This window comes from Bufo gargarizans, chromosome 2 (assembly GCF_014858855.1).
Source record: "Bufo gargarizans isolate SCDJY-AF-19 chromosome 2, ASM1485885v1, whole genome shotgun sequence".
NCBI lineage: Eukaryota > Metazoa > Chordata > Amphibia > Anura > Bufonidae > Bufo > Bufo gargarizans.
In genome coordinates this window covers 180,232,098-180,259,116 of record NC_058081.1, presented here as the reverse complement: position 1 = coordinate 180,259,116, position 27,019 = coordinate 180,232,098, and the positions used below count along the sequence as shown (strand labels likewise).

The following is a 27,019-nucleotide window of genomic DNA, read 5'->3' as shown; positions in this document are numbered from 1 at the left end:
TAATACAGTGAATAGACTTTAATGGGGTCCGGGGTTGCTCATTCCTATCATCTTCTAGCAACCATGCGTAACAAATCGCATCGCATTTGCACTTGCTTGCGGATGCTTGCGATTTTCACGCAGCCCCATTCTTTTCTGCATTGCGTGAAAAACGCACACTATAGAGCTTGCTGCGATTTTCACAAAATTACATTAGGGTCCAAATCAATTTTACACAAATCAAAAGTGCTCCAACTGGCCTAAAAAACGCTGTATGCCACTTTGAGATCTCCTAGGACTTTTATTTATTTATTTATTTTTTTCACTTTTTACTCCCCGCTTCCTTTTAGGCCGCATGCACACGACAGTTGTTTTTATCGGTCCGCAAAATGGGGTTCCGTTGTTCTGTGATCTGTTTCCGTTTGTCTTCCTTTATTTTTGGAGGACCACCAGACATAAAGGAAAGTAAAAAAAAAGTCAGGTTTGCCATGCAAATGGTAGGAAAAAAAAGGACGCAGACGCACGGACACGGATGACAATCTTGTGTGCCTCCTCTTTTTTTTGCGCTCCCATTGACTTGAATGGTTCCGCGAACAGTTTTCCGTGAAAATAATAGGACAGGTTATATTTTTTTGACGGACTGGAACCACAGATCACGGACGCTGATGGCAAATGGTGCATTAGCCAAGTCTTCAACGGACCCATTGAAAATCAATGGTTCTGCAATAAATCACGAAAAACGGCGCAATGGACACGGAATAAAACAACGGTCGTGTGCATGAGGCCTTAAAGGGCTTCTGTCAGCCCACTAAACCTTTTTTTTTTTTGGTTTACTAATAATCCCTATACTGCGAGCTCCCTATACATAAGTTAAATAATCATTTTGGTTCAGTAGAATTTTATAAAAAGCTATTTTTAAAATATGTAAATTACCTTGCTACCAGCAAGTAGGGCGGCTACTTGCTGGTAGCAGCCGCATCCTCCGATCCTAATGACGTCCCCTCCGCATTGTGATTAACAGGGCCAGGGAACGGAATCGTTCTCTGCTGGCCCTGCCTGTTTGCATTCAAAATCCGGCGCCTGCGCCGCGGCCGTACCTATCTTCAATGTGCGCAGGCGCACTGAGAGGCGGCCGCTCGCTCGGCGCTCCATCCTCAATGCGCCTGCGCCGATGACGTCACATCTATACCCGGCGCAGGCGCATTGAGGATGGAGCGGCCGCCTCTCAGTGCGCCTGCGCACATTGAAGATAGGTACGGCCGCGGCGCAGGCGCCGGATTTTGATTGCAAACAGGCAGGGCCAGCAGAGAACGATTCCGTTCCCTGGCCCTGTCAATCACAATGCGGAGGGGGCGTCATTAGGATCGGAGGATGCGGCTGCTACCAGCAAGTAGCCGCCCTACTTGCTGGTAGCAAGGTAATTTACATATTTTAAAAATAGCTTTTTATAAAATTCTACTGAACCAAAATGATTATTTAACTTATGTATAGGGAGCTCGCAGTATAGGAATTATTAGTAAACCAAAAAAAAAAAAACTGTTTAGTGGGCTGACAGAAGCCCTTTAAGCTGTTTAATGCAATGACAGCAATTGTAAATAATGTCACAGTGACACTGACATATAAAGCTATGGTTGACAGTGTTGAAATATTGCAACAGTTTTTTTTTTTTTAAATAAATGCTGGCCCAATTAAACCTCTCCTTCTACAAGCACATTGTACACTGGCACTAAAATACGCTAAATTGTGCAACTATAAATAGTAGCAAAATTGCAACTGTTTATTTTTTTTATATACACAGGTGCAATTAAATGTACCCTGCTGCAAACACACTATAATCTCATACTGAAGCACTAAAATGCTCTAAATTGTGCAACTATAAATGGTAGCAAAATTGCTAAAAATTATTTTTTTTGGGGTGAAAATTACAAGCACAATTAAATATTGCCTGCTATGAACACATTATACATTGGTAGTGATGCAGTAAAATGTGTTAAATAAAAAATTGTAATAAACACAGGTGCAATTAAATGTCTCCTGGTACAAACACACTGTACACTGTTATTGACGCACTAAAATGTGCTAAATTGCTCAATCATAAACAGTAGCAAAATTGCTACTAGATTTTTGAAAGAAAAAGAAATTCTGCAGCATATGTAGCAAAATATATGCTGCTGGTGGTGTTGGGAATACGCATATAAAACACGTATGACCTGTAAAAGCTTCGTAACAGGTTTTTGGAAAATAAAAGGCTGGCTCATGCACAGTAAAAAGTATTGTCTCTTTAATTGAACTTTATGCAGGTAGTGAAATACATGAAGAGCTCCAGCAGCTGCCATCACTGTAAGACACCCAAACCAAGTACACTAATTGCCCCTATGCTCTCCCTACTGATATAACCTGACTTTCTTCCTATTAATTCAATCTGCCTAACTAAATGTATGACTACACTGTCCCTGCAAGACCCTAAAATGGCTGGCTTTTGTCTGACACATGGAAGACACATTCTCTCACATCAGTGGCATCTGTGCTTTACAGCTTACACAGAGCCTACTAGATCAGCCAATATCCTCCCTCCTAAGGGTACATGCACACGTTCAGGATTCATGTGCGAGCATCCTTACTGAAATCCGCAGGTGTTCGCAGGCAAATCTATGCGGTCAATCCGCATCAATTGGTTCAGATTTGCATGCGGATTTGGTGCGGATTTTCCGCATGCAGATTTTACTAAGTGAATGAAGAAAATCTGGTCAGTAAAAATAAAATAAATTGACATGCTGTGGATTAAAAAATCTGCACCGCAGGTCAAAATCCGCGCGGAAAAAATCTGCATCGTGTGCACTGAGAATTTCAAATTATCATAGAATAAAATGTACATGACCTACAGTGCGGATTTTCCGCACACAAATCCGTGCAGAAAATCTGCACGCAATCCTGATCGTGTGCATTTAGCCAAAATGTCTGTCAGGCCGCTTGAAAAGCATTGTGGGCAAATGCGCGAGCCAGGGCCCACCTAGGGTCATGTGATCCTCCATCTTCATCCTCCCTACCCTTTTTTCCCTGCTAGTGTATGTCCTCTTTTACACGAGCGTGGCATGTGAGGGCCGGATAAGATGCGGGTGCGTTGCGGTAAAATGCACGATTTTTCCGCACAAGTGCAAAGCGTTTTAATGCGTTTTGCAAGCGCGTAGAAAAATCGGCATGTTTGGTACCCAGACTCAAACCTGTACTTCATCACTGAAGTTCAGGTTTGGGTTAGGTGTTGTGTAGATTTTATTATTTTCCCTTATAACATGGTTATAAGGGAAAATAATAGCATTCTTAATACAGAATGCAAAGTAAATTAGGGATGGAGGGGTTAAAAATAAAAAATAAAGTTAACTAACCTGCTCCATAGCTGCCGGTCTATCTTCAAGACCTGTGGTGACGTCACTGTGCTCATCACATGGTCCAATCACATTGTTCTTCACCATAGTGAGGGTCCATGTGGTTGGACCATGTGATGTGCTGTCACCAAAGGTCCTTTGCCGGCAGCTCAACATTACAGAAGAAGACAGAGATCCGCAACTACGCGATCAAGTGGACTCGGTGAGTTAATTTTTTTTATTTTTAACCCCTCCCTATTTTACTTTGCATTCTGTATTCAGAATGCTATTATTTTCCCTTATAACCATGTTATAAGGGAAAATAATACAGATCGGGTCCCCAGCCCGATCGTCACCTAGCGTGCCATGCGTGAAACTCGTACCGCATCCGCACTTGCTTGCGGATGCTTGCAATTTTCACGTGGCCCCATTCACGCAAGTGATGCGTGGAAATCACAGCTCATGTGCACAGCCCATTAGAAATGAATGGTTCCGGATTCAGTGCGGGTGCAATGCGATCACATCACGCATTGCACCCGCGCGGAATACTTTCCCGTGTGAAAGGGGCCTATTGAATTTTAAAAGTAAACTGGCAGGTGCTGTTTTGCACAATTCATCTGAAGAGAATCACCAACATTTTGGATTTGTTTGGAAGAAGAAAACCAGTAATTGATTTCAAAACCCAAAAATATAATCCCAAAATAAGAAAAAGTAAGGGGAAAAAGCAGATAACCCAAGACGTATAAAGCAAGTGCTTACATCAAACAGACAGGAATACATGCTGCAAGCTGGAAATCACTTTCTATGGTGAGGGCAGGGGCTTCTTCAGGGTCTTGCATAGAATATAGATGTACCAGAAAAATAAAATGAAGCTACAGCTCACCTAGTGTCCAAAGGAGCAGCTTATCCTGGCACGGACAGGGTCAGTACAGAACTTTTAGTGCCACAGACAACCAATAAAGATGTTTTAGGATTCTTTCACACTAGCTGTCACGACCCTTGGTCATGGTCGTGACTCCTTGGGTGCCGCATGCTGTTACCCACGGTTTGGGAGTTCGTCAACCGCAGCTGGGGCACTTAGTTGTTTGCCTCAGGTGCGGTTGCCGCGGACAACAAGTGTGCGTGCGGTTGCCCTTGGCAACGGGTTTTGTGTGAATGCCCGTTTGTATGTCTGTGTGCACTTTGTGTTGTTTGTTGTGCACGAGGTGATGTTTTATATGCACCTGGACTCCTCCCTTCACCTGCGGTTGTCCGCGGCAACGTCTGGCGATGTTTGCATGCTGTGGAAGTGTCTCGGCCTGTTGGCTGTTCTGGAGGACACGGTTGCCACGCATGCCGTTGCCGTCGGAGACAGGTGAGTGAGGTTGTGTGCTTTCCCCTTTATGTGAGTTTCCCTTCTGTGTTGCTGGAAGGGTTAACTTCCTTCCCAGTGTGTGTGACTTCACTGGGTGTGTGCTGATCGTTGGGTGGGGCCTCTTGGCCTATAAAGCCTCAGTCCCTGGCTGGGCTCAGTAGGTTGCTCTCAGCCATGCTGGCTGGAGCAGCCGCCTGTCGCCTCCATCTGCCTGGTGGGGACCATCCTTCTGGTCATAAACCATTGTAAGTTTAAAACCTTTGTTACACGGTGTTATCTAGGTGTGTGTGGGGTTTTGTGTTATTGCAGCTATGGTCCAGGGTTCCTGTGTGATGTCTGGTGTGTGCTGTGTCCGTTGTTGTCTTGTACTTACAGCACCTGCACATGGGTTCCTGGTTGTGTTGTCTGTGGCAGGTGAGTGATGAGTTGGTTCCATTTGACTGCCACTGCCATAGCTGTTTTTGTATCCCCTGTGTTGCTTGGCTGTTGAGACTCCTGCTCCTCCGTGTCTAGGAGGAGCAGGTCGTCTTACTCTGTCCCCTAGTTCAGGGCCGACTTGAGGGCTTGCAGGGACTCTTAGGTTCCGGCATATGAGCCCTCCTACCACCAAGGTCGGCTCATACTGACAGGAGACAGGGTCAGCGTTAGGGACGCAATAGGAGGTTACCTGCTCCCTAACTCTGTGGTCCCGGCAAAGGGGTAACCCTACCATCTCCAGGCACCGCACGGCTGGGGGTTTCCCCCACCGCCAGCCGTGACACTAGCGTTAATATTTTCCAATATTGAGATCCGTCATAGGGTCTTAATACCGGAAAAAAACGCTTCCGTTTTGTCCCCATTCATTGTCAATGGGGACAAAACGTAACTGAACAGAACGGAATTGCTGCGGTTTGCTGCGGAGCAAGACAGACCATGACCCACAATGCAAGTCAATGGGAACGGATCCGTTTTCTCTGACACAATCTGAAACAATAGAATACGGATCCGTCCTCTATTGACTTTCAGTGGAGTTCATGATGGATCCGTCTTGGCTATGTTAAAGATAATACAACCGGATCTGTTCATAACGGATGCAGATGGTTGTATTATCAGTAACGGAAGCGTTTTTGCTGAACCCCGCAGGATCCAGTAATATGCTAGAGTGAAAGTAGCCTTACCATTTTGTATCCTGAGGCTATTGTATCTTTAGGGATCACTCTATAACCAAACTAATTATGATATAAAAATATACCTATTATGTAGCTAAATGTACATGTATGCAATGAACATTCATATCAATAATCATTATAACACTTATTATAATTATACATTTTCTTCTTAAGTGGCAGATGGCAATTGCTATGCCTGTGACCCATCTTGTCACAGTTGCTTTGGCCCACAAGCGCAAGATTGCTTCTCCTGTTATGCTGGTATGGTAGAGAAATCTTCATTATTTGAATTGCCCTCTGTGTGTCATGATCAAATTCTTATCTTGTCACATATAAGGGGATATTTACTAAGCAAAAAGTATCATAACTTAAGGAGTGGAACTCCTCTTAGTGGAGGAATGGTGAAAATGAAAATTTATTACAGATTTATGACCTTTTTATGTGCCTCACAACAAATTTGTCACACATCCTGTTTTTTCATAAATTGATGCAATTTATGACTTTTTTTGCAAACTGTTAAATGCATACATCTAACAGCACTATTGATCCCCTTTCTGTTATTGCCGCACTTTCAGTCAGTTCAGTTGTATAATTTAATGTGGCCCATCGGTTCACAGTGTAAATATCACGATATGCAGATTTATAATATCTGATATTTCCCAAGACTGGTGTTTCACGTGTCTTAGTTAACACCACATTGAAAGGAAGATCCAACCAGTTTATTAATTTGTCACATCTTCCGCTGTCCATGCGCCAGAACTGAAATCTGTTCCAGCCACGAGCTGTAGTAGATTTGTGTCGCTGCTCACACCTTGTTAAATGAGTCTGGCTGAGGAGCGCCACAAACAGACAAATGTGTTTCATTTTATTGCTGAACACTCTAGACCCTACGAGATACTCACAATTGAACAAATTATATTCCCCAGTTTAAGTAGAAAAAGAGAAATGTTATTTGTTAATGTGGGTTTTTCCAGGAGTTAGTGTTGGTAGTTTTCTCTGTCCTGTGATCACTTTGGGGCACAATAAATTAAAGGATGGGGATAAGTGTCTGATTGGTGGAGGTCCGACAACTGGGTTCCCTGCCAATCATGAGAACTGGGCCTGTGCTCCCTGTTTGAATGGAGCAGCAGATGCACGTCTGTCGGCCTCTCCATGTAACTCTAAGGCCTCTTTCACACGAGCGTGTCCGGATATGGTCCGGATGCGTTGCATGGTTATAAGGGAAAATAATAGCATTCTGAATACAGAATGCTAAGTAAAATAGGGCTGGAGGGGAAGCACTTGCTTCCGGATGCAATACGTTTTTCATGCAGCCCCATTCACGTCTATGGGGCCAGGGCTGTGTGAAAAACGCAGAATATAAAACATGCTGCGATTTTTACGCAACGCAGAACTGATGCGTGAAAAACAGCGCTCATGTACACAGACCCATTGAAATTAATGGGTCAGTATTCAGTGCGGGTGCTATGCGTTCACGTCACGCATTGCACCTGCATGGAAAACTCGTGTGTAAGGGGCCTAAGGGATTGCTTTAGTAGCTGTGTACAAACACTAATCTATCTCTGGTATCCCCACAGAGCTGAATGGAGTGGCTGCACGCAAGTGTAATCGCTGCTCCATTCAGATGGGGGGAGCATGGGCTCCTGTTCTTGTGAATGACGGGGCTCCTTACAGACAGACCCCCAGTGATCAGACACTTATCACCTATCATGTGGATAGGGGATAAGTTGTCTTAATGGGACAGCCCCTTTAAAGAGAACCTGTCCCCACAAAATCCAGTGCAATCTGCAGGCAGCATGTTATAGAGCAGGAGGAGCTGAGCAGATTGATATATAGCTTTGTGGGGAGAGATTCAGTAATTTATACATTCATATCGATTCTATTTACGAGCTCAGTTGTACAAGGAGGCTGTCTTATCAGTGATTGATAGCATTCACTGTGTACATGTGCATACAGAAAAGTCACTGATAGCTGCGCATGGGTGAGTTCTTAGGTTTAGAAAAAGCAGAGATATAAATGTATAAAGTTTTACTGAACGCTCAGCTCCTCCTGCTCTACAACATGCTCCCTGCATATTGCATTGTATTTCGTGGTGACAGATTCTCTTTGAATGTCTTTCTGTATGATAAAACAAACTTGCAACTGCTGGATGTGCCATTTAGTTTTCCCATATGATTGACCAGCTGTATAACTGAGCAGAGTTTGGCTACAGTGGAGCAAAAAAGTATTTAGTCAGCCACCAATTGTGCAAGTTCTCCCACTTAAAAAGAGAAGAGGGGCCTGCAATTTTCATCATAGGTATACCTCAACTATGAGAGACATAATGAGAAAAAATAAAAATAAAAATCGCATTGTCTGATTTTTTTAAGGAATTTATTTGCAAATTGTGGAAAATAAGTATTTGGTCAATAACCAAAGTTCATCTCAATACTTTGTTATATACCCTTTGTTGACAGAGGTCAAACGTTTTCTGTAAGTCTTCACAAGGTTTTCACACACTGTTGCTGGTATTTTGGCCCATTCCTCCATGCAGATCTCTTCTAGAGCAGTGATGTTTTGGGGCTGTCATTGGGCAACACAGACTTTCAACTCCCTCCAAAGGTCTTCTATGGCCACTCCAGGACCTCGAAATGTGGTGTGTTTGGGATCATTGTCATGCTGAAAGACCCCGCCACGTTTCATCTTCAATGCCCTTGCTGATGGAAGGAGGTTTTCACTCAAAATCTCACAATACATGGCCCCATAAATTCTTTCCTTTACACAGACCAGTCGTCCTGGTCCCTTTGCAGAAAAACAGCCCCAAAGCATGATGTTTCCACCCCCATGCTTCACAGTAGGTATGGTGTGCTATGGATCCAACTCAGCATTCTTTCACCTCCAAACACGACGAGTTGAGTTTTTACCAAAAAGTTCTACTTTGGTTTCACCTGACTATATGACATTATCCCAATCCTCTTCTGGATCATCCAAATGCTCTCTAGCAAACTTCATACGGGCCCGGACATGTACTGGCTTAAGCAGGGGGATTTGAGTCCCTGGTGGCATAATCTGTTACTGAGGTCATTCACTAGGTCCCCGCATGTGGTTCTGGGATTTTTGCTCACCCTTCTTGTGATCATTTTAACCCCATGGGGTGAGATCTTGTGTGGAGCCCCAGATCAAGGGAGATTATCAGTGGTCTTGCATGTCTTCCATTTTCTAACAATTGCTCCCACAGTTGATTTATTCACACCAAGCTGCTTGCCTATTGCAGATTCAGTCTTCCCAGCCTGGTGCAGGTCTACATTTTTGTTTCTGGTGTCCTTCGACAGCTCTTTGGTCTTGGCCATAGTGGAGTTTGGAGTATGACTGTTTGAGGTTGTCGACAGGTGTCTTTCATACTGATAATAAGTTCAAACAGGTGCCATTAATACAGGTAACGCATGGAGGACAGAGGTACCTCTTAAAGAAGAAGTTACAGGTCTGTGAGAGCCAGAAATCTTGCTTGTTTGTAGGTTACCAAATACTTATTTTACCAAGGAATTTACCAATTAATTCATTAGAAATCCTACAATGTGATTTCCTGTATTCTTTCCCCCCCATTCTGTCTCTCATAGTTGAAGTGTACCTATAATGAACATTACAGGCCTCTTTCATCTTTTTAAGTGAGAGAACTTGCACAATTGGTGGCTGACTAAATACTTTTTTGCCCCACTGTAGGCCTCTGGTCAGATCAGTCATTTTAATCACATTCTCTACAACTTCTATGTTCCCAATAACATTGATGAGAGAGAGAGAGAGAGAGATAGATAGATAGACAGATAGATAATAGATGATGGAGAGATAGTAGATAGACAGACAGATGGATAGACATATCAAAAGTAATTTTCACCTTCAAATCTAAAATAACCTTTCTTGACTTTTTGCATAGTATGCTTGTGCAGTGGGAGTAACTCCAAATGACATCATTAATCAGAATCACCCTATGCAATGTGACCTTGCTTGATGACTAACATGTATTCTAGGTTATTATCTGGATGTGGAAAATCAATGTGTGCCAAGCTGTCCACAGGGATTCTTTGGTGATCCATTCACTCAAACATGTGAAAAGTGTTCAGTGACCTGTGAAAGTTGTGCAGGTAGCAGTGAAAACTGCCTGAAATGTAATACAAAAGAGCAAAACCTGTTCCTTCATGAAGGACGCTGCCTGTCCGACTGTCCAGAGTAAGTAGTGGGGGGGGGGTAAGAGAAGAAATAAAGACCTTGACATTACAGTAGTGTACTTGAAATAATGACCAACTTACGGCATACCTGAAAGCTTATTAGGGTACAGCCACATGGTCAGGTTTCCTAATCCAGTTTTGGAAGCCTAAATGAGGAGTGGATCAGAAAAGGAGAGAAAGTATAAAGGAGAGATACCACTTTTCCTTCTTTTAAATTCAGTCCTGGTTTTTGCATCCAAAACTGCATGCAGAAACCTGCGGCTGTTCCCTTAATATGCAAGGATACAATTTGTTACACCACCAGCAATCTGCAAATGGCTATTTTTATGTTAAAATATGCCTTTCATATGTGTAAGGGCTCATGCACACAAGAATAATGGTTCAGTGCCTGTATTGTGGACTGTAAACGGTTGGTACAGGCACTGGCTGTGTGCACTCCGTGGTGCGAATGGGTTCGCAATCTTCAAGATACAACCAAAGATAGGACTTCACCTATCATTTACAGAGTGGAGACACAGTTCGGAAGCCCATGGAAGTACTACGAAGTGCTTCTGTGGGCTTTCAGGTCCGTTGCTTCCGCACCGCAAAAAGATAGAACATGTTTTATCTTTGACCGTATGTTGCAGATCGCTGACCCATTCAAGTCAATGGTGTGCACACAGCCAGTGCCTTTGCATTGCGGATCGCTTTTTGCGGTCCAAAGCCTGAGCACTGAGCCATTACGCTTGTGTGCATAAGTCTTAATATACAGTATACATAGTAGGTACACCATTCGCATGCCAAGAAACTGAATTTTTTGTATCAAACAATCTTCATATATTAAATCGGCATACTATATACTACAAATTAAGGAATCCATACTGTCACCCGTTGCCAATATTTGGTACTGCTGTATTATCTATTGTATTTTAAAACATACAATTAGTCCCAAGCATGCCACTGCTGTTCATCTTTTCCCTCTTTCTCATTTATGAAACTATTTTACCTTATCACTAATGTGTGAATTCAATCCAGTCTCAATATGCTTGCGATTTTTTTTATTTGTATTAGGCCTCATGCACACCGCCGTTGTTTTGGTCTGCAAAACGGAGGCTCGGATGCGGACCCATTCACTTCAATAGGGCCGAAAAAGATGCGGACAGCACTCCGTGTGCTGTCCACATCCGTTGCTCCGTTCTGTGGCCCCGCAAAAAAAAAATATAACATGTCCTATTCTTGTCCGCGCTTTGCGGACAAGAATAGGCATTTACATTAAAGGCTGTCCGTGCCGTTTTGCAAATTGCGGAACGCGCACGGACGCCATCCGTGTTTTGCGGATCTGCGATTTGCGGACCGCAAAACACACCACGGTCGTGTGCATGAGGCCTTAGCTAAATAATAGGTTCATACTGTGCAACATGGCGTACCATGCATCAAGTAGCAAGTATGGTGTCTGTGGCAATTCAATGAGCCTCCGTACAGCTTTCTGCATGTGTAAGAGGTCTTACATAGTACACTAATTCAAAGAAAATGGAGTTTAATTGGAAGACGATGCTAATTTAAGGCATGTACGCAGTGTTTAGAGGCATTCATCATGTAAGACAGTTCCTGTTAGATAATTCTGCACGGCCCCGCTGAACTATTTTACATTTGAGATGTGTACCTAGGAATGAATGCAGTATACAGTTTTCATTAATATATTTCTCCTACATAGATTCTAATTGCAGATGTCTGATTAGTGTTTTTTGTCCACTTTCTTAGCGGTTACTTTGAAAACATTGAAGGCTCATGTGAAACATGTGAGGGTTCCTGTTGGACCTGTGATGGAACCAGAGCAAATTGCTTGTCCTGTGTGGATGGCCTATATCTGGAGAACAATAAGTGCCTTCTGAACTGCTCTCTGAGGTATTATCCAGATGAGGAGGGCATATGCAAGCACTGTCCAGCCCACTGCACTGTGTGTGCAGATGAACGAACATGTCTTGGTATAACTTACCTTTTACTACACTATTTTTTCATGTGTATATGTATAGTATTAGTATGGTGTTATTTTTCATTACAGCTCACTCTACTAAAATCTGTGGGAAAACATTCTTATGTTAACATTTAGATTTTAATTTTATTTTATGGAAATACAAATAAAGACTCTGTATGAAGAAGTCTAGGTACTTCTTTCCACAGAGTAAGCTCTTATGCACACGACTGTTTTTCCACCCATGTACTATCTGCTTTTTTTGTGGATGGCACACTGACCCATTCATTTCTATGGGGCCATGGACACCTCTGTGTATTTTTCGGATCTGTGTGTCCGTTCCACAGAATATAGAACATGTCCTATTCTTGTCCATATTGTGGACAAGAATAGTCCATTCTATTGATGAGAGTAAGAAAAAGGTTAAAGGCACAAGGAAATATCAGTATTTGCAGATCTGTTGTTTGTAACAAAATTTGCACGAATCCTGAACAGAATCATAGAGAAGGTATTCAATTTCAAACAGGAGAAGTCTTCTAAGATCGGAATTTTCAACAAAAAGGGATACAAAATGAACATAAATAAGTGAGGGTTACTTACCACGTAAATGCCAAACAGAAAAGAAGGGGCACACTCAAAAGGGATACACTTGATGAAAATGATGCACACTTTATTTATACTAAAACACAATCCCTAAAATCTATAAAACATACAAAGTGCTCAAATGACATAGATGCCCTCTAATACTGTGAGAAAGGAATCCCATATATAAAAACACCTTTGCCAAGGTGATTGCTACAACTCGATAAAAGCCGCACAATTCTGTGTAATGTGCAAGTCCCATATACAGATGCAGATACTCCTATCCCAAAATGATGATGGCTACACCTTCAATGCTGGCACTTGCCACGTTAATTCACAAAGCCATTAGTCCATCCACATCAATGATATCGTACTTTGAATAAAGTTCTTAGTCCATATACATCTGTAATATACTACTAGGGATAACGCAGTATGCCACAGTAGATTTCGTATGTTTATAACAATCGCAGCTGTCAGGGAGCACAGCTCAATTATTTAGCACGGCTCCACCTTTGATTGCACAGCAGACAAGTCTCCTAGTATGTTAATGTAGACTTCACAGTAGTCAGGTCTTACCCGTCTTCACTGCCTGAATGCAGCGTTGATTCCAGACGGCCGCACACCAGCGGCGTCCCATGTGGCTGCTTAGGAGACCAACTGGAAGTTGCACTAATGTCACTGGTAGGCGACTGCTTCCTCCGGCACAGGATCCAGATAATTCCCTTTAGTCTTTCTGCTTAATGCTTGTGACCTGGGAGATGTTTTATTCCTCTTTCTTTGTCACAGATGTGCATATAACGCTCACTCCGTATGCCAGACGTGTTTTGAGGTGCTGTACCTCTTCCTCAGTGGCCAACTGAGTGAGCGTGTCCTCACCACTTATAAATGGGACCCCTATTCCCATGGTGCTTCACATTATTGTGTATTCCCTAATTTCTGGAGTGGATTCCCTAATTTCTGGAGTGGGATAGGCTCTTATTGATTCCTCTTTTACACGGTCATCCTATATATAGAGTCCCAATGTTATCCTACCTAAATCTTTAAAACCATAAATAATCCCACATATTACAAACCAGATTCCAAAAAAGTTGGGACACTATACAAATCGTGAATAAAAACTGAATGCAATGATGTGGAGGTGCCAACTTCTAATATTTTATTCAGAATAGAACATAAATCACGGAACAAAAGTTTAAACTGAGAAAATGTACCATTTTAAGGGAAAAATATGTTGAATCAGAATTTCATGGTGTCAACAAATCCCCAAAAAGTTGGGACAAGGCCATTTTTACCACTGTGTGGCATCTCCCCTTCTTCTTACAACACTCAACAGACGTCTGGGGACCGAGGAGACCAGTTTCTCAAGTTTAGAAATTGGATTGCTCTCCCATTCTTGTCTAATACAGGCCTCTAACTGTTCAATCGTCTTGGGCCTTCTTTGTTGCACCTTCCTCTTTATGATGCGCCAAATGTTCTCTATAGGTGAAAGATCTGGACTGCAGACTGGCCATTTCAGTACCCGGATCCTTCTCCTACGCAGCCATGATGTTGTGATTGATGCAGAATGTGGTCTGGCATTATCTTGTTGAAAAATGCAGGGTCTTCCCTGAAAGAGATGACGTCTGGATGGGAGCATATGTTGTTCTAGAACCTGAATATATTTTTCTGCATTGATGGTGCCTTTCCAGACATGCAAGCTGCCCATGCCACACGCACTCATGCAACCCCATACCATCAGAGATGCAGGCTTCTGAACTGAGCGCTGATAACAACTTGGGTTGTCCTTGTCCTCTTTGGTCCGGATAACATGGCGTCCCAGATTTCCAAAAAGAACTTCGAATCGTGACTCGTCTGACCACAAAACAGTCTTCCATTTTGCCACACTCCATTTTAAATTATCCCTGGCCCAGTGAAAACGCCTGAGCTTGTGGATCTTGCTTAGAAATGGCTTCTTCTTTGCACTGTAGAGTTTCAGCTGGCAACGGCGGATGGCACGGTGGATTGTGTTCACTGACAATGGTTTCTGGAAGTATTCCTGAGTCCATTCTGTGATTTCCTTTACAGTAGCATTCCTGTTTGTGGTGCAGTGTCGTTTAAGGGCCCGGAGATCACGGGCATCCAGTATGGTTTTACGGCCTTGACCCTTACGCACAGAGATTGTTCCAGATTCTCTGAATCTTCGGATGATGTTATGCACAGTTGATGATGATAGATGCAAAGTCTTTGCAAATTTTCGCTGGGTGCTCCACTATCTTTTTGCGCAACATTGTGGGAATTGGTGATCCTCTACCCATCTTGGCTTCTGAGAGACACTGCCACTCTGAGAAGCTCTTTTTATACCCAATCATGTTGCCAATTGACCAAATTAGTGTTAATTGGTCTTCCAGCTCCTTCATTATGCTCGAATTTACTTTTTCCAGCCTCTTATTGCTACTTGTCCCAACTTTTTTGGGATTTGTTGACACCGTGAAAATTTGAATCAATGTATTTTTCCTTTAAAATGGTACATTTACTCGGATTAAACGTTTGATCTGTCATCTACGTTCTATTACAAATAAAATATTGACATTTGCCATCTCCACATCATTGCATTCAGTTTTTATTTACAATTTGTTTAGTGTCCCAACTTTTTTGGAATCCGGTTTGTAAAATCATAATGACATAAAATAGGTGCAACAGTGATTATGTTCATAAAACATAGGATGTGGAGAAAACTGTAAGGTCATGCTGTCCCCAATCAGGAAAACGCACAAAAAACGCATCAAAAACGCATATGCGTTTTCTGTCTGATTTGTGCCTGTACTTATCCCTTAACGTGGCTAGACCCCCAGGTAAACTGATATGATGTCTCTGGTGCCCACATGATATGGAGACTCCGGGTCCCCGGGTATGATGGATGAATGTATGCGGTGAATGCCGTACAGGAGGAGCTGTCCGACAAGGAGGGGAGATCGGAGTGTCGATAAACAACCAGACTACGATGTCCCATCCCCACCGGGCAACCCCCACATAAATCCTCACAGGAACCCAAAGACCTCCATTTCAGCATTTAAGCCCCTCGGGATGATGGTGTCATATTCAAAGATTCTTCGCGATTCCTGTCGCGACATTTGTGCTATGTGGTTTCCCCCTCTCCATAGCTTTTTGACCTTCTCAATAGCTGTAAACCTTAGGCCAGTCGGGTCGCAGTTGTGCTTTAACTTGAAGTATTTTGATAGTGAATGCGTATCTAAACCCTTCTTAATGTTTGAAATGTGTTCCGCTACCCTCTTTTTGAGAGTTCTTTTTGTTCTCCCTATATACTGCTTTCTGCAACTGCATTCCAGCAAGTATATAACGTCCGTCGTATCACAAGTCAAACATTCTTGTATCACCAAACTAAAGGAATTCACTGTTGATTCCACCTTCATAGTTTTCTTGTGGAAAGTCGTAATTCTGCAATTCGCACATCTACCACATCTAAAAAAGCCATTGACCGCCAGCCAATAATCTTTGTTATGACCATCCTTCTTTCTTTTAACCGTCGGGGCTACTTTTCCAGCTAAGTTACCTGCTTTTGTGTAGGAGATTTTAGGTACTTCACTTAATAGGGGACCTATCAGTATATGATTCAATAGGTGTCCCCAATGTTTCCGTATACTTCTTTCCATCGTTCTATATTGGGAATTGAATGGAAGGACAATTCTCAGTGTTTCGTCCTGGGGTTGAGGAGTGCTAACGGAGAAAAAGTCCTTTCTTTCCATTTTCTTCACCTTCTCTAGAGACCTGTCTATTATCTGAACCGGGTAGTCCCTTTCTAGTAATTGCTTTAACGAAAGAGTGGTGGGCGCCTTCCTCGCCACAGAGATGGCACGAATTAGAATCCACTTACACAAAAATGGGCTCTCTCCCAGGCTTTCTTGCTGCCCATTCCCTAGAGGTGCATAAACTTTCACTCCCCCCCCCCCTCTTAACTATGCAGGCGGCAGCTTGGACCTGGTGCCATTGTATAGAGAAAGGGAAGCTTTTCTCTCCTACGAGATCTGAGATCCCACTGGTTGCACTCACATATGGAGTTCCTGATCTCTTGCTGGATAAATGGGAGAAAGCGGGTATTCTTTGTTTGGAACAGCTATATGAGGGTTCTACCATAAAAACATTTGAGACCTTACATCAAACTTATGGTATACCTAACACTTTTTAGCAATACCTCCAAGTTAGGCATATGCTACACAGGGCGAAACCTCCCATTGATCAATTGACTAGGACTACTCCTTTTAGTAAGTATTTCATTAGTAAGACAGGTCAAGGGAAAGGACTTGTGACTGCGTATCATGCAATTGGCCCTGCATTAGAAACAAAGCTTAGCTTTATGGAGAAGTGGGAAGAAGAGTTGGGGAGCTCTTGGACGGTTGAGGAGTGGAAGGATGCTTTTCATTGGACGATAGCTACCGCCAAATGCATTAATCACATAGAACAAAATAGGAAAATACAGCTTAAATGGTACTTGACTCCAGCCCGTATAGCCCACATGGATCCTGACTATACTGTAGTTCAAACTGCTGGAGGAACTGTGGGGAAAAGGGAAGTTTATCCCATATGTGGTGGTCATGCCCTGTTATTCTCTCATTTTGGAAAAAGTTTTTGGACCTTATTTCAACAGTAGCAAATTTCCTGATCCCCCTCAGCCCTCCATTAGCTGTGTTATCCTTTGGAATAGGGGACCTACCTTACTCCCATAGACCGGTTATAATGGGCATTCTGTCAGCTGCAAGGAAGCTTATTGCGACCTCCTGGAAGTTGCCCATTACACCTCAGCTAGCTGATGTGATCTCTCTAGTAAATCAATATATGCAGCATGAATATATATATATATGCAAACTCTTATTCTGACCGCTTAAATACTCACAAAAAATGGGAGTTGCAGCTAAAATCTCCTCTTTGGTTTTATAGTGACTGATGGTATTATATACATAGTGGGAGAGAACGGTGGATGAGCAATTATATAAGGAACAACTATATAGTGACACGTTATAGAAAAATGTATTCTGACTTTACGACTACTCATACCTGGATTTTTGGTTATTGGAATAAATTATATTTCATAGAAGGATCACAAGTTCTGGACTTAAATGTATTAGTATGTTTTTGAATTGACAATGTTAAAATATGATGTACTGTATATGTCAAAGATGTACTTAACATATGTTAACAATTGATATTGGATTATGCAAGTGACATATTTACTATCTGATATTCTTATGTTGGATTGACTATGTAACAATACAATATATACGTCAAGGATATACTTTACATATGTTAACATTGATACTGGCTTATACAAGTGACATATTTACTATCTGATATTCTTATGTTGAAAAAACAATGAAACTTGAAAGTTTAAAAAATAATAGACAGCTGGGAACAGCAGAGGGGGGTCTCTGTGTTGGAATCTAAGTTTTTGTGACGGACTGGAGGGCTGAGACCCATGTGCAGGGAGACCAGGTCCCCTAAAGCCTGCTGTAGACTACTAGAGGCAGAACTGCCAACAAGGTGACTTGTGCAATATGAACTTTCCATTGTGTGTGAATTAACACCAAAGACTGCAAAGTGACGTGTTGTTTTGTGCAACTGCCGCAAGTGTGAATTAACACTGAAGTTTGAATTAAGAACTTGTATTTTGCCTCTGTACTGCATCCGCTTACCCTATCTGCCAGAGCGAAACCCCACAATTGGTGGAGGATGCGGTAAATCGCAGTGAGGCTGGCGTAAAGCCGAAATATTTTTGTTGCATTTTTTTCGGGCTCTGTTGTATGTCCTGGATTAAGCCTGCTAAGTTGCAACCAGCATCACGGGACAATATTGAGGAGATGATAAAGCAGCTGGTGCAGGCCAACCTAAGGTAACAACAGGCCATGGAACAGCAGCAGGAGACTAACAGACAACTGCTAGAGGCTAATCAGCAACAGCAAGAAACGAACCAGCGGCGGCTGCAACACGTGATGGCTTTAGAGAAGTCAGGGATGTCTCAGGGAGTCCATGATGCCCAGAAAGCAGTCCGCATGGCGATTCCCAAGATGGTACCAACGGATGACGTCGAAACCTACCTGGCGGTGTTAGAGAAGGTGGCCGTGAGGGAGAGTCTACCCCAAGACCAGTGGGCTGAGGTCATCGCTCCATTCCTGGCATCCGGACCCCAACACGTTTACTTCAATTTACCAGACGAGCAAGCGGCAGACTACTATAAGGTCAAGGGTGCGATCCTGGCGAGGTTGGGGGTGAATGTGTTGGTCTGGGCCCAGAGGGTGTATCAGTGGGAGTTTAACCCGGTTGAGAAAGCGAGACTCCAGTATTATAATTTGCTGCATCTCTTGCAAAAATGGCTACCGCCTGACGTACTGCCACTGCCATGCTGGAACGTATTGTAGCTAACAAATTCTGGAGGTCATTGCCACCACACCGCCAGCGCTGGATTGGCCAGACGTGTCCTACTAGTGCCCTGGAGATGGTGGATCTGGTCGAATGGTATGGGGCTACTGAGGAACTCCAGGGGGGAAGGGTATAACAAAATCCAGAAAATTCCTGCCCCAGACCTGGTGGCCTGAGCTGAAAAAGACCGCACGGGATGTGCCCTTTGGGGATGGGAACCCGATAATCTGCTGATGGTGTCATGAGCCCGGTCATGTACGGGCCGACTGTCCCCACCTGGTTGAGCCCATGGACGTAAACTTTGGGTATCGACAGTCATGGCATGCCAGAAGGATTGGTGCGTCAGACACTCCAGAAATTCTCAATAACGAACCTTTGTGTCAGGTGGAGGTGGGAGTCGGTCCCATGTTGGCTATGCTAGACTCAGAGAGTCGGGTGACCCTTGTGAGGGCTTAACTGGTGCAACCACTGAGTTTACGGGCCGGAAAGTCAGGGTGCTCAGCGTACATGGAGATTTGAAAGAGTACCCCACTGCTCTGGTGTCCCTAAGCACGTGTTCTGGCCGGCGGGTCCATGAGGTGGCCGTAACCACGAGCATGCACTATGACTTGATATTAGGAAGAGACTTTCCGTTGTTCCCAGCCCTGTGGCCGGCCGCTGTACATACTGAACCCGAGAGAAAGGGAAAGCTCCAGTAGCGAGGCCTGGCACTGTTGAGGTGTTAGAACACAAGAAACCCAAGGTGGAGGGGCCGATGGTAGGTCCGGTGGATGAGGGGGAGATTACCCCATGGAATAGGATAGGTAGGGAGCATAGGAAGATAGCTCAGCAAGCCCAGAGTCTGACCTATAATCGAGCATCTGGGGTCCGTAACTTTAGCCAGGGAGATCCGGTTTTAGTTTGTGGGCCGCCTGTGGACAGTAAGTTCTGCACCAGGTGGAAAAGGCCCTACAAGGTACACTAGCCAGGGCAGCAAAAACCGGAGGAGGTTTACCATAATAATTTACTCAAAACTTGGAAAGATAGGGAAACCTGTAGTGAAGACAGACCGCAGCCAGGTTTTCTAGGGGAGGAGGCTCCGGCCCCTCTGTCTAATGCAAGGGAAGCGGTTGCCACAGTATAAATTTCTGACAGCTTCTCCTCTAAGCAGGCTCAGGAGGCCAGGGAGTTCGTTAGTCGGAACACGGATGTGTTCTCAGACCTCCTTGGATGCACTTCCACAATTCGGCATGACATTGTCACTGAGCCTCAGGCGAAAGTCCCACTAAAACCATACCGGGTACTCAAAGGCTCGGCGACAAGCCACAGTAGAACACAGGGCAGGTCGGTTGCAGAAAACTGCTGATGCCCCTTCCCGGGTGCACTGTTTGGCAAGTGTTCATCCCCTCAGGGTTGAACAAATGGGGGGGGGGGGGGGGGGGGAATAATGTGACACAGTAAAGGGTATTGTCTGGGAAAACAGGTATTTTCCTCCCAGTCTGAGGGCGGCCAGGTGAGGTCAAACACCAGACTGGATCTCAGGTGCTGGTCCGGGGTTTTGGCAACACCTAGCTGCCTTTAAAAGACAGCTGGGATCACCAGAGGGGGTCTCTGTGTTGGGATCTGAGTTTTTGTGCCGGACTGGAGGACTGAGACCCATGTGCAGGGAGAACAGATCCCCTAAAGCCTGCTGTAGACTGCTGGAGGCAGAACTGCCAACAAGGTGACTTGTGCAATATGAACTTTCCATTGTGTGTGAATTAACACCAAAGACTGCAATAAGACGTGTTGTTTTGTGCAACTGCCGCAAGTGTGAATAAACACTGAAGTATGAGTTAAGAACTTGTATTTTGCCTCTGTACTGTGTACACTTTACCCTATCTACTAGAGCGAAACCCCACTATAAATATGTATATATATATATATATATATATATGTATATAATTTATTTCAGTAATGCAACTTAAAAGGTGAAACTAACAGAGGAGATAGACTCATTACATGGAAAGCGAGATATTTCAAGCCTTTATTTGTTATAATTTGGATGATTATGGTTTATAGCTTATGAAACCCCAAAGTCACAATTTTCAGGTACCCTTGGCTTAGGGGGTATGGATTAATTAGCTGACTAGAGTGTGACACTTTGAGCCTAGAATATTGAACCTTTTCACAAAATTCAAATTTTAATCTGCATTAATGCAATTCCTTTTCATTTGCATTACTGAAATAAATGGACTTTTGCACGATATTCTAAGTTTTCGAGTTTCACCTGTACAGTATATATTTGTACCGTGTTAGGCTACTTTCACACTTGTGTTCGGAGCGGATCTGTCTGGTGTCTGCACAGACGGATCCGCTCCTATAATGCAGACGATGGGATTCGTTCAGAACGGATCCGTCTGCATCAGAAAAAATTCTAAGTCTGAAAGTTAGTCAGACAGATCCGTCCAGACTTTACATTGAAAGTCAATGGGGGACGGATCCGTTTGAAATTGAGCCATATTGTGTCAACTTCAAACTGATCCGTCCCGATTGACTTGCATTGTTAGTCTGGACGGATCCGTTTGGCTCCGCACGGCCATGCGGACACCCGAACGCTGCAAGCTGCGTTCGGGTGTCCGCCTGCTGAGCGGAACGGAGGTCAAACGGTGCCAGACTGATAAATTCTGAGCGGATCCGCATCTACTCAGAATGCATTAGGGCAGTACGGATGCGTTCGGAGCCGCTTGTGAGAGCCTTCAAACCCCAAACGCAAGTGTGAAAGTAGCCTTAGCCAGTAAATATAAGATGAAAAAAGATTGAGATTCTTCAGTGGTTGATACTTTTTAATGGCTAACTGAAAAGATGATGACAAAATTGCAAGCTTTTGAGGCTACTTGGGCCTCTTCATCAGGCGTCTCTTAAGACAGTGTCTGAAGATTCACAAATTTATACACCAAAGTACATAGGAGTAATGAGGTAGATGAGACAAGTGATGTAAAGCAGATCAGTATGAGTGGAGGAGGAAACAAACAGTTGTAACAATAAATTGTTGGAGCACTTCTACATGAGGATTATAGACCACTGACAAGATGAGGGTCCCCAATACAGATCAGGACTACAAAATCCCAGGTACGTTCACCTGCACCACATCAACTGTGGTCTATCTGATTTTATGTACCAAATGTCCTACTGGAGGTCTCTATGTCGGTGAAACTGGCCAAAAACTCAGAACAAGAATGAACTCTCATCACCACACAATAAAAGAAGAAAGGAAAGATTTGCCTGTACCTAAAAACACTTTTGCAGCCCTGACCACATCACAGACATTAAAGTATTTATATTAAAGGGGAATTTCAAATCACAGAGGCACAGGAGAATCTGGGAATACAAGTTCATGATAACCGTTGACACATTTAGATCAGGAATGCATGTGTCTCATGGATTTATGTCTGCCTACATCTCTTAAGGATTGTGGCTCTCAGATTGGTCCATCACATTCATGGACTGGACATTAGAGGACAATAAAACTTTCACACTTCTTATCTATAATCCTCATGTAGAATTGCTCCAACAATTTACTGTTACAACTGTTTGTTTCCTCCTCCACTCATACTCACCTGCTTTACAACACTTGTCTCACCTACCTCATTACTCCTATGTACTTTGGTGTATATATTTGTGAATCTTCAGACACTGTCTTAAGAGATGCCTTACAAAAAGGCCTAAGTAGCCTCGACAGTTTGCAATTTTGTCATCATCTTTTCAGTTAGCCATTAAAAGGTATCAACCACTGAAGAATCTCAATCTTTTTCATCTTATACCAAATCAGAGACGCCCATCATTCATTAGCCATCACTATTTCCGAATGTTGCTTGTTATCAGTACAGAAAAGAGTTCTGGTTGGAGACGTAAGATGCCTTTCAGGCAGCTCTTAGAAGGTACTATACTGTTTTTGTTGTGGAGATTGCAAAGCATTTAGGCTAGGTTTACACCTTGCAGTTTTCTGTTGCAGTAAAAAAGCAACAAGAAACACATAGAATTATGTTTCACCTGTAAAAAACATATTTTGACCCCAATATGTCTTCAACATGTCAACCCAGCCTAAGCTTTGTTCCTTCTTACATAAAGTATTTTCAGTGTTAACTAACATACTGTAAATTCTGATGTCTGAAGCTAAATTAGCATTTTGAGGCGTGGGTTCAAGAGACTGTGTTTTTAATGTGTCTAATTATTGAAGTGGGAAGTGGCTCTGCAGTGTATATTATTCAATAGCCTCCTACATTAATGGTACATTTAAAGAAATCTACAAGACAATTTTCTTAAAGGGGTTGTCCAGGATCACATTTTATTTTAAAACATGATATCTCGCCATGTCTTGCTGATTCAAGGTCCTCCTGTTGTTTTCCTATATTTTTACCACTTCTCCGATGCTCCTACGGCCCCCCACTGATTGTTTACATGTTTGTGTATGTGTGCGGTAGCTTCCTGCTGCACTGCCTTGTGGGTCTCAGCGCAGCACAGCATTGCGTTGTTCGGGCTGTCCTTCATATTAGTCACCACTCCTCCGTGCATCCTTCCCCCCTCATTAATATTCTGCTTCATAGATAATGCTGTGCAATGTCCAGCGACGTCACCGGACCAGCGGGGCGTTATATATAGCTCCCTGTTACCGCCTACAACCCTTCCTTCATGTGCTCTGCATGATTATCCTGTGTGACGGTGACGTCACTGGACCAGAGGGGCGTTACTTAGAGCTGCATGTTGCCGCCTACTAACCCCCCTCACTGCACTCTGAATAATGTCTGTGGCTGTCTTTTTTACATAGTTGTTGGTGTTTTTTTTATGTAGTTTCCGCTTGCACATGAGTTTTTATAATATTAGTCCCAAAAAGTCTATGGAAAAATATGTCAGAAAAAACACCACTCCCAAAGTATGTTGCATTTTTCTAAAATAGCTTAGAATATTTTACTGTAGACTTAACAGTAACATCTGGCCGCAGTGCTTTTAAAGAAAAATAAAGCATGAAAATGTCACTGAAAAGACAGTGTGAAGTTAACCTTAATGTACGTTTTGCATTGTGAATGGTTTAGCAATAACTTATAGTGGCTATAGTATATCTTCAGAAACACACAGTAATATTTTCTTGTTGCTTACATAGCAACACCATCCTCAGTGCTATACAGAAAGTGTTATTATTCATTAAAAAGTCATCAGTGAAACAAACAATGTACCATATTTTTCAGACTATAAGACACACCAGACTTTAAGAAGCACCTTGAATTTGGAGGAGGAAAAGAAAGAAAAATATTTTTCATCAGGCCTCAGATCAGACCCCCAATCCTCATCAGATTCCCAAATCATACCCCCATTCTTCATCAGACCTCAGATCAGACCCCAAAATCAGACCCATAGCTCCATCAGACTTCAGATCAGACCCTCATCAGATCCCCAAGATCAATCAGCTTCAGATCAGACCCTCAGATCCCCCAGCTCAATCAGCCTTAGATCAACCCCCAATCCGCCATAGACAGGAACCCTATCAGCCTCAGATCAGACCCCCATCAGACCAAACATTAAAATAAAATAAAAAATACTTAACTTGCTTCGGTGGCGCTGCCACTCACGCACCTCTCCATGCTCTTCTTCTGGGAGGCACTGCACTGTGAACTGACATAGTGTACACAGTTAGGACACAGTAAAGAGCGAGGCCTGGAAGAAGACCAGGGAGGGTGAGTAGAGCCAGTGTAGCGCTTACCTCACCACGCCCTGCACCTCCTGCATGCTGATGATCGCTTCCATAATGGAAGTGGTAATTAGCATTTGGACTATAAGACGACCTGCCATTTTCCCCTCACTTTTGGGGGGAAAAAATGTGCGTCTTATAGTCCATAAAATAAAGCAACTCTTCTATCAGGCATAGGGATAGTGGGAAGTCAATTTGTCAGTATATTTTGGCGGGAACCATAGAACCAACACATGTTGAGATTGTCCTTGGTCAGATTCAAACATGGGACCATAGTGCTGCAAGGCAACAGTACTATCCACTGATCTCTCATGCTACACTGCAGTTTTGGTTCTTTGAGTTTCCAGAAGGTTTTCTCTATTAACATTAGAAGGACCAGTCTGTATCAAAAGGAATAATTAGGCCAACAGTAAAGTCAAAGGAACATGCCAGGGATAAAAGAAAGTATAGTAAAATCCTGGCCATATCCAGGTCTTTCTGCTCAAACTATCTGCAAAATCTTTGACGCTCCTACAGAAAATGTCTTTAGAACATTTTCACACATATAAACAACTCTCAACAATTACACATTTATTTGATGGAAGGCGCAATGTTACAGTATAGTTTATATTTTTTCTTTTTGTAGAAAATGGCAAGGGAGTGCATAAGAAAACGTGTATTTCATACTGTTAAGATCAGCTTACCGGCAGCAGACAAAGTGCAAAGAACAGACTGAAGGCAGAACCCAAAGCGGCAGAAATAATTTATCATGAACTATAATGTTTACCTTGATACAAATCAACAAACACTTCTTAATCGGATATCTCAGGAATTGTCATTAACAGATGTATGGAGGTGCCTCTATGATAAGCGGGCGTTTTCATGTTTTAGCCGTGGAGGGAAAATAATGTCAAGAATAGACATGGCACTAGCTAGCCTGGAATTGATACCGCAGATAGCGGGTATGAGGTATGAGGCTAATAGTATTTCAGATCACTCTCCTATTAGCCTAACATAAAAAAAAATCTTATGCCAAAAAGCCATGAGTTTCGGTTAAATCCGCACTGGTTAAACTTATTTAATAAGGATGAAAGCATTAGTGCTGATATCGAGGAGTATTGGCAACTTAATTTAGGGTCCACGCAAATGGGGTACGTATGGGATGCTTTTAAAGCATATCTGCGCGGAATCCTGGTTGGCAAAATTAAGGGGCTGAAATGTGAATTCGCAAAAAAGGAGAGGGAACTGGGAGATAAAATAAAGGAAATAGAAACTAAAAACTTATCTGGCGGATAAGGCACAACAAAAAGTGTTTTTTGAGGGGGCACGTTACTTTAGGGAGTCTGGGAAACCAGGTAGATTGCTGTCCACACTTATACAGAATCAAAAGGAGGGTGGCAGAATTAAGAGGGTTGAGAGGAGAGATGGGGGGATGACATCCAATCAGGGAGAAATCGTGCAAGAATTTGTTAAACACTATAAGGATCTGTACTCCTCGGAGAGAGTAGGGGGGGTGGAGAAATAGTACTCTTTCTGGGTGGTGAATCACTCCCTAGGCTTTCGGAGGAGGATAGGGAATTTTTGAATGGCCCTATTAAATTGGAGGAACTACGGGAAACGGTGAAATCTATTAAGGGCAACTCTACACCCGGGTTGGATGGCCTCCCCTTCGAGATATACAGAAGATATGGAGAGTTTATTCTCCCAGTCCTCTTACAGGTCCTTAATGAATCAATGGATAAGGGGGAACTCCCCGCATCTTTATCCGAGGCTGTAATAACTTTGATAGGGAAAAAGGGGAAGGATGAAAGTAAGGTGAATTCATATCGCCCATCTCTCTTCTCAACACCGACTTTAAAATATGTGCCAAATTGTTGGCAAATCGCCTGAAAAGAGTTATAGGAAAAATAATTCACCCAGACCAATCAGGGTTTGTGCCAAAACGACAAGCCCAAACAAACATCCGACGGGCTTTGCTGAATATCCAGATGAGTGGGGAGGGGGCCCACTCCATCCTGTCTTTGGACGCGGAAAAAGCGTTTGACAGGGTGGAGTGGGCATAACTCTGGAGGATAATGAAGGAAATTAACTTGGGGGAAAAATTTATTAGCTGGGTACAACTGCTATACCGCCATTCGAAAGTGAGGATAAAAACCAATGGCGAGATATCAGAGCCGGTAACATTATATAGAGGTACTAGGCAGGGGTGCCCCCTATCCCCATTATTGTTTGCTATATTTATTGAACCCCTGGCCTGTAAGGTCCGGACGGATGACAAAATTAAGGGGTTTGGGGGAAGGGGCGTAGCAGACAAAATATGCTTATATGCGGATGACGTCTTGGTCTTTCT

General features: G+C 43.1%; 1 protein-coding gene across 1 annotated transcript in view; it reads left to right on the top strand.

Moving 5' to 3' along the window:
* The window catches only part of LOC122929675 (proprotein convertase subtilisin/kexin type 5-like), a 141,375-nt gene that overhangs the window by 46,895 nt on the left and 67,461 nt on the right, over positions 1–27,019 (top strand). Inside the window, exons 7-9 of the mRNA XM_044283313.1 lie at positions 6,018–6,104; positions 9,848–10,046; positions 11,786–12,009. Coding sequence (XP_044139248.1) covers positions 6,018–6,104; positions 9,848–10,046; positions 11,786–12,009 — 510 coding nt within the window. The remainder of the gene's footprint in view (positions 1–6,017; positions 6,105–9,847; positions 10,047–11,785; positions 12,010–27,019) is intronic.